This window comes from Ictalurus furcatus, chromosome 18, assembly GCF_023375685.1.
Source record: "Ictalurus furcatus strain D&B chromosome 18, Billie_1.0, whole genome shotgun sequence".
In the NCBI taxonomy this organism is placed as follows: domain Eukaryota; kingdom Metazoa; phylum Chordata; class Actinopteri; order Siluriformes; family Ictaluridae; genus Ictalurus; species Ictalurus furcatus.
The window spans coordinates 19,806,483-19,815,455 of record NC_071272.1 but is presented as its reverse complement, the minus strand read 5'-3'; the positions used below and the strand labels follow the sequence as shown (position 1 = coordinate 19,815,455).

Sequence of the window (8,973 nt, the reverse complement as noted above, 5' to 3'; positions counted from 1 at the left end):
GGTTAGGAAGTTCATTAGCGTTGTGCATCGACTGTGGCCAAGACATATTTGTTGTCAGAAAAAAATGTTTAAAAATGTTATGAACTGCCCTAATTTATTAACCATGTTAAACTCTTAGTGCATAATTGCAGAAGTAAAGAAGCTAAACTTATATACTAAATGTATATATCAACTACAATGCAGTTATAAAGGAAAATACTTTTTTTGGTTGAACTGTTCCTTTAAATTGCATCCCGGCAGACCTGCAGTGATGTTTCTTTCTCACTAACACAAACCCAAACACACACACATACACACACACACACACACAGTCTCCTTCTTTTCCTCCTTAAATGAATAAAACATGACAGTCAGAGAAAGACATTCAGCATGAGTGAGTACATGGTGTTCAGTGGATTTTGGTCAAAAAGCATCTCTGAGATGATGGCAGTTTTTTTGCATTGTGCTTCCCAGCAGTGAAGCATATTGCCTTACACCCACTCATTTCTGCTGAGTCACTGCATCACTGCACGCTGTTTAAAGGGGCAGGGGGGCTAGAGAGCACCCTGAGGGGTGAAAATACCATCCTCAGCTTTGAATCATCAGCTGCTGTGCTTCATATTAAGATACAATATGTGATCATGTGATGAGAGTGCCAGGGCTCTTATGCTGAATCCATGAGATCTTCCATATAGAGAATGCAAAGAAACAGTTCAGCCAAAAAAAAATGAAAGTAGCAAATAGGCATTCAGCGAATGATTTTCTCTCAAATGATTTCTCTGACCTGTACTATAGTGTGTGTGGTCTGACATTTCGTCAGTTCTCCCCTAAGAAATTAGTTCCTATCTGCAGTTAGTTATTTACTGTTTGACGCTTGCAAATGGAAGGAAAACCTATAACCATGGTTTCATTTTATCTTGTCATGTACATCCTCTCGTTAGATTTGTATACTGGCATTATGGAGGGGGGAAAAATAAAGTTTGGAAATAAAGTAGCAGAGATCGTTCATGCTTCTGGTGAGTGTATGGAGCTAGTAGAGTTAGTTTGCTTTGTTAATCTGTTATTATGTTGGATAGACCACACCCACAAGCAATGACAGCAATGGTCGCTACACACCCAGAAGAGACAAAGTGACTTGCCACATGCTAGTCTGGGCACTCTGATGGGCTTGTGGAGTGACACACCTAAATATCATGAACATCACTGGAAAGCTTTTGACCTGTACCTTCACGATTTGCTGCATTGCACTGGCGCCAGATTCAGATTTATTATGGGATTCAGATTATTTTAATCACTGTAGTATCTCTTTTATCTTCCCTGCCTGTGTCTCCAGATGCCCTGTAATGTTAGTCAAGTCTGTATTGCGTATAACTGCAATAAATCAGTGGGCTCTTAAGCACTTGCTCATTCAGCACCCATATGTCCACCGCTCTAAAAACACAATGGCAATAACTAATGTGACAAGAGCCCATTATTGTACCTGGGCTGCATCATGTCTCTCATGCTACTGCTGCAGTGCTGCCTACAATGACTGTGGACGCTCTGCGGCGTCTGGATGAGCCTGTGCTGAATTTTAAAAACCCCAGCTCCATCACAAAAGCACCTTGAGCTCAGCTTGGCCCTGGCTGATTTAGACATTTGAAAGATATCTCCTTCCCCCAGAGCCACGAGGGAGTGCATGGCCAACACGAAGGCATGCTGCATGATCTGTGGTGCTACAGTTGCTCTGCATGAGTGCTCACAGATACTAACAAGGCGCGCAACACCAAACATTTATGGGGGAAAAACATACCAGATATAACTGTCACTCCATTCAGGACAAGCACATTGCCTTTTTCTAACAAGGACCAGCACTCCCATTGGTCAAAGCTATTCCCTGAATGGGACATGATTTATAGGCGCCTCCTGCCACTCTGATATAATGTATAATACAGTTGCAGAATTACAATCTGCACTTGAATCAGGAGATAGCACATCGCATGGTTGCATTATCTGCAGCAGGTGTGGTCAGAGAGTTTGCAGTGACATCACACTGCAGCACAAGGAATAAAAAAATCAATATTAAAGATGGACTGAAGACTTCAGTTGTGGATAAAACATCTGAGAAGAAATAGGATCACTTTGGTTCAACATGAATGAGGGCTGCACAATGTATAATTTTGCTATATTGTTATTGAAATATTGGCCTTTGAAATATGCAAATGAGCACCTCATTTCTTTTTATAGCACCACTGAACCTGCTGACCCATTATAAAGGTTCTAGATATGTTTTCTGTGGCTGGGATTATTAGTCTAAGCATTGGCATGGCCGGGACCCTCCCAAAAAACATCATGGGCAGGACAATATAAACAAACAAACTACATAAATGATAATATGGTAAATAATAGCCAACTCATCTACAGACATGTTCATGGGAGGCGGAAGGACACCAGAAGGAAACAGACACAGATGTATAGGAAGAACACACAAAGTAACCGGCACTCTGTATAAAGCCCAAGACCCTGGAGCTCATCTGAAACAAAAAGTATGTAAATGACCAGTCGTGCAAATTTGATTTAGCGCTTAATGCTGGCCACAGCTCCTGTGTCTGATATATGACAGCTGAGCACAGTGCATTTTCCTTCTGGAGCCAGAAAATCATTCATCAGTCTGCTTAATGTCTGCTTATTACCCCTGGATCTTCTTGTCCCCCTGAACCTGTGCACACTAATAAAAGTTAATGCAATAACACATGGGAGAAAATGTCTCTTTGGCTAAAATAATGTTTTATAGGCCATTTAGACTACAGTTATTGCCTATTTAATCAATTCTACATAATCATCAGCTCAGTATCATGCAAAAGTGAAGAAAAAAGAAAGAAAGTACAAAAGAAAGACTTTTTTTGCTTAAACAAATGTATTTGCATATTTATTTAAAATGATTAAAAGCAGAAATATACATATGTCCACATCAACAAGGCCTCATCAAAATAAAAATAAAAAGGGGGAGGGCTTTTCTTTTCTTTTTACAGAAGACACTGATTGTAACAATTCTTTGCAAGATCAATACAGAAGTGTTCACCATAGACACCATGAAGACTGCTGTCCTTGGTGCTTAGTGATCAAACTGCATGCTTAGTCTCTGTCCAAGGTTCTGATAATGTCATGCCTCCCTGATTCATTGGTCTCACCTTCTAAAATATGAAAATAGAATTGGAAACATTAGATATATATTTGAATATTTCCGTTTTATACTTTCGTGATACAGTTAATGTTTTTTTTAATAGCAAGAAAACTGAACATATAAAGTTTTTTACATTTTATAAAGTTTTCATATATAAAGAATGGGCTAGGCATAAGGATTTGTTTCAGAAAATCACACTGAGAGTGAATCTACATTTGCAATGCAGGCAATAATAATAATAATAATAATAATAATAATAATAATAATAATAATAATAATAATAATAGCAGTGTTAAAACATCCAATAAAACAATCTAAAATGGTTACAAATAAATAAAAAGAGATTTGACAGTCCTATATATTTAATGTATGTTTGGTGTGTGCACGTGTTGTTTAATTAAAATCGTACCTACACAGAAATATCAGTATATAACTGTTCTATTTTTATATCAAATCAGAGGTTTTCAATCCCGCTTACTTAATGCACTACATTGTTTAATACAGAAAGTCATGATATGATTATATCAAACTGCTGCAATGCATGCAATTCAGAGCAAGCATTGAGAGCCCACCCTTACCCACACTCTCACACGCAACCTTGACCCATGTACTCTTTTCAGCCAGGATGCTAAACCACTGATAACTACAGCGTCCAAAGAGACCCTCCCACTAGGTGGGATCATTGGTCCACTCCAAATAATCCTGCACGCCTGCAGTATATAAAGGACTCGAACAAGCTCTGAGGCGCTGTGAGAGCCACACACACCACACTCATACAGGCACCCGCCTCCACCTCACACGTTTCCCATTCATCTGAACACGGTCTCCACCGCACCTGTCCGGATGAGCTACTCGGTAGATGTTCTCGGAAGTCCCTTCCGGAGAGTGATGGACACTAGGACGACCTACAGCCGCAGCAGCGGTGGCTCGGGCTCCAGCGGCTTCCGCTCGCAGACATGGTCCCGGGCCAGCCCGGTCTCAGCCGTACCTTACAAGAGAACGATCAACGAGAGCATGGATCTGAGCATGGACCTGACCACGCCGTCTTCAACGCTCAACGAGAAAGAGCAGCTACAGGGTCTGAACGACCGCTTCGCAGTGTACATCGACAAGGTGCACTTCCTGGAGGAGCAGAACAAGCAGATCGAGGCAGAGATCAACGCACTGCGGAGGAAGCAGGTTTCCCGCACGCAGCTGAGCGAGGAGCACGAACGGGAGCTGCACGATCTCCGCGGTGCCATTGAGCAGCTGCACAGCGACAAGGCGCGCCTGCATCTTGATGCCGAACGCCTGCAGGACGACATCCAGCGACTGCGTGAGCGTCTGGAAGACGAAGCCCGTGTGCGCGCTGACACCGAAGCCATGACGCGCGCTCTGAAGAAGGACGCCGGAGACTCCACCCTGGCCAAAGCAGAACTCGAGAAGAAGATCCAGGCGCTCCTGGACGAGATCGCGTTCGTGCGCGGCGACCACGAGGAAGAGGTCGGCGAGTTGCTCGCACAGCTCCAGGCATCACAAGCCGTTACCGCTGAGAAGAGGGAGTGGCAGAAGGCGGACATCACCGACGCTCTGCGAGAGATCCGCGTCCAGCTCGAGGGTCACTCCAACCGCAACCTGCAGCAGGTCGAAGACTGGTTTATGTGCCGCTACTCAAAACTGACGGAGGCCGCGGAGCAGAACAAGGACGCCATCAAGTCCGCCCGGGACGAGATCTCCGACTACCGGCGCCAGCTGCAGGCCAAAACAGTGGAGCTCGAGGCGGCCCGTGGGACCAAGGAGTCTCTGGAGAGGCAACTGAGCGACATCGAGGAGCGACACGGCTCCGACCTAGCCAGTCTTCAGGTAAACACCTCTCACCTATAGCGCTAAACAATCATACACTAACTAACCTATTATTTAAAAAAATAAAAATAATAATAATAATGATTGATAATTAGCAAAAATAGAGAGAGGAACCGGGCAGTCGGAATTTTAACTGGTTAATGTTTTTGCTGGTAAGACCAGAAAAAGGACTACACGATATTCCACGAGGTTTTTAGAGTTTCCTCATAAAGTCTTACTTAAAAGACTAATATTTGGTTTTATAACTACGGAACTTTTAGGTAATGTGATTCGAGTTTGGAAAAAAAACGGCTCTAAACTTAAATCAAACTTTCATTGAATATTATTGTAATATAATAATAATAATTATTATATTCTATAATAATTATTATAATTAATAATAAAGCTTATTATTATTATTATTATTATTATTATTATTATTACACGTGTGACATGTTTTATTCACATTTCCATTCATTTTTGCCTTCTCAGAAAAATATAAATGTATAGGCTACTGCCGATTTGTCTAGAGGTTTTGATGCATAGCCAAGGTCAGACTGCACTGTAAATAACCTAGAGGTTTAATTGGTGATGAACAAAGCTTAACATAAATTAAACATGTATTCTTAATTATTATAATACTTAAGCTAGAATATGCACATTGCCATTACAGTAATCAACACAATTAAAACAAAAAATAAATAAAATACGTTGCAGAATTGACTGCAGTTGCAAAGGCGAGTCCACTGCAGCAGAGATGCTGTGTCATGGTGTAAAGGTTGAGAGAGAGAGAGAGAGAGAGAGAGAGAATGCAAACTCCTCTGCAGTCCCTGCTGTTTCCTTGGCTTAATCAGAATGCGGATTTTCCTCTCACTGTGTCCTCAAATCCCCCCATCCACCACTAATCATCAGGTTCTTTTAAAACAGCACAGTTATTTCACTAGTGTGCAGCCGACAAAAGAAAGGCGTCGACTACAAGGACTTTTTTTTTTTTTTTGCTACTGTAGAATATTATGTTTCTGCAGTACAGAGGTTCTGCAATGAGCAGGATTAATTCAAGTTGGCATGAAAAGAATCCAGATGGGAAATTGACTTGTAGCATCATGACTAATTATTTGCTTGTTTATTGTTTTATGTATTTATGCACTAACATTAGTCAGCACTGTATGTGTTTGCACCCGCTAGGAAACCATCCACCAACTGGATAATGAGCTGAAGAGCACAAAATGGGAGATGGCAAGACATCTGCGCGAATACCAAGACCTGCTGAATGTCAAAATGGCCCTAGATATAGAGATTGCAGCATACAGGTAAAGGTCTAGTCAGAAAGTTCCTGCTAACATTGTACTTTACTACTATTATAATTATTATTATTATTATGTTTTATATTCTCGTAAAAATTATACAGGATTAAACAAAATACTTAGCTAAAGTAACAAGAAATCTATACAAATGCAAATTATAGCTGTTGCTAAGGCAAAGACCCACAAATGGTTAATATGCCTGGTTGAACATTACATTTTTAAAGGGCACAGAACAAACATGTGAGACATGTGTTTGAGGTTTGAGGAAAATTGGTTTGAGGAAAAATTTGTAACTTGGACAGGCCTTAACAGATTTAATAGGCCTTGAAGACAATAACACTTAATATTAATAGTAATAATAAAGCTCCATGTCAAGTTTATATGTCTTCCTACTTTTGATTAGATTTGCCATCTACATTTATGCTAAATATATCATGGCCCTGATCTATTCATATAGGAAACTACTTGAAGGAGAGGAGACCCACTTCAGCACATACCCCTATCGCCAGACTGTCACCAAAGGCCCCAAGGTCAAAGCAGAACCCCCCAAACTGAGGGTCCAGCACAAGTTTGTGGAAGAGATCATCGAGGAGACTCGGGTGGAAGATGAGAAATTGGACATGGAAGAAGCCTTGGCAGAGATGGCAGCAGATCTGTCTGAAAAGAAAGAAGATGAAGGAGAGGAAGAAGCTGAACAGGAGGCTGAGGAGAAAGAGGGAGAAGAGGAGGAGGTTGTCGCTTCAGCTCAGGCCAAAGTGAGTGCCAGCGCTCCTGCTGATGAGGCTGAGGAAGCTGAGACTAAAGAAGGTGATGAGGAAGAAGGTGATGATGAAGGAAAGGATGATGAAGAAGGCCAGGAAGAAAAGGAAGAAGAAAAAGGAGAAGATGCAGAGGAAGGTGGGAAAGGAGAAGACGAGGAGGAAGCAGAAGTTGAGGAAACTGTATTGAGCACCAAGGCACCTGAATCAAAGGCCTCACCAGAGAAGGAAAAGGCTGAAGAAGAAGGAGGTGCTGTAGAAGAAGAAGCAGGAGAGGAAGAGGTTGATGAGAAAGAAGCAGAAACTGAGGAGAAAGAATCTGAGAAAAAGGATGAGGCTGAGAAAGAGGATGAACAAGCAAAAGATGATAAGGAGACCAAGTCTGACAAGGTTGAATCTCCTAAAGCAGAATCGCCAAAGGAGTCTCCCAAGGGTGAGTCTCCAAAGGCTTCATCACCAAAGAGTGAGAGCCCAAAACCTGCTTCTCCAAAGAGTGAGAGCCCAAAAGCTACTTCTCCAAAGAGTGAGAGCCCAAAAGCTACTTCTCCAAAGAGTGAGAGCCCAAAAGCTACTTCTCCAAAGAGTGAGAGCCCGAAGGCCCCAAAAGCAGAGGAAGCCAAGAAAGAAACTCCAAAACCTGAATCTCCAAAAAGTGAGAGTCCCAAGAAGGAAACAGCCACGGATGAGCCACAGAAGAAAGAAGAGTCAAAACCTGAAATAGCCGAAAAACCCAGCAAGGAGGAAAAGTCTGAAGAGAAGAAGACAGATAAGAAAGAAGACACTGGAAAGGAAGAAAAAGACAAAAAGGAGACTGAGAAAAAAGAGCCAGAGAAGAAAGATGTGATCTCAAATGGAGTGGATGAAAGCCCTACCAAGGATGATCCTAGCCAGAAGGTGGTCATCACCAAAACAGTGGAGACCATCACCACTGGCGAGGACGGAGCCAAACATGTCACCAAGTCCATCACAGTCACTGAAACAGTGAAAGCAGCAGAGGAGACAGTGGAGGAGAAAGTGATGGCCACCAAGAAAGTGGAGAAAGTCTCCACCCACACTGTGAAGGAGATCACAGAAAACGAGTAGAGAAGCACTTAAATTAAACCGCGAAGATGAGTCGAAGAAGCACTAGCGCTCCAACCCAAGCTAACTTTACAAAGAAACCATAAAGCTAGATAATGATGTATCTAATTACATTTACCATTCAGAAAATTTAACATAATTTAACAGAAACAAAAAAATATGCACAGAGAGAAGCCATACGATGCGGCAAGCTAAAAAATTTAAATGCATGTTGAGTGACAGCTTTAAATCGGTTTTGCTGCAGATGCTGTGTAGGTATCAGGGTCTCGAATGTCTTCCTTTCTGTCTGCAATACCTGAGGGTGGGCATAGGGGGTGGGTATGGCACTTGGGGTGGGCGCGTCTGCATGCCAGCTCAGGGGGGAGCATGCTCCCCTACTCTTCGGGGTAGAAAAACAATCCGTATGTATGAAAGCAAATCAGATTGACACAGCTTAAGAATGTATGCTGAGAGAGTGGCAGAAATATATGTGATGTCGAATTCTCTTTGTCTTGAGGACTATTAGAGTGTGACAAAAATCTGCGTTCCAACAAAGTAGCCTTACTAATGCAAAAGCGTGAGGACACACTGACTGAGCCAACAACAACAAACACAAAATACAGTTTTGAACAAAGGATGATACAAGCAAGCCCATGATCATATTCATACAGTACATAAAGCAATTAAGAAACTCCTTAGCCTTAAACATGCTTTTTACTGTTGTCTATTATGTTTACGTAATGAGTGCAAATGACAATAAAATCCCAATGATGTGCACATACATTCTCGTATGCATAGACTGGACTTGAAATATACTTCTTACACATTAATGAGGTGCTACGGTTTGCAATCCCATGTCTTTAGTCATCGTAATGCATTTCAGCATATG

At 41.8% G+C, this 8,973-nt stretch overlaps 1 protein-coding gene across 1 annotated transcript; it reads left to right on the top strand.

Annotated features, from left to right (window-relative positions):
- Positions 1 to 3,970: 3,970 nt before the first annotated feature.
- Positions 3,971 to 8,225, top strand: nefma (neurofilament medium chain a). The gene is made up of 3 exons (XM_053648259.1): positions 3,971 to 4,984; positions 6,149 to 6,273; positions 6,725 to 8,225. The coding sequence occupies exons 1-3, from the start codon at positions 3,986 to 3,988 to the stop codon at positions 8,106 to 8,108; spliced, it is 2,508 nt and encodes an 835-aa protein (XP_053504234.1). The 5' UTR covers positions 3,971 to 3,985; the 3' UTR covers positions 8,109 to 8,225.
- The last annotated feature ends 748 nt before the right edge of the window (positions 8,226 to 8,973 follow it).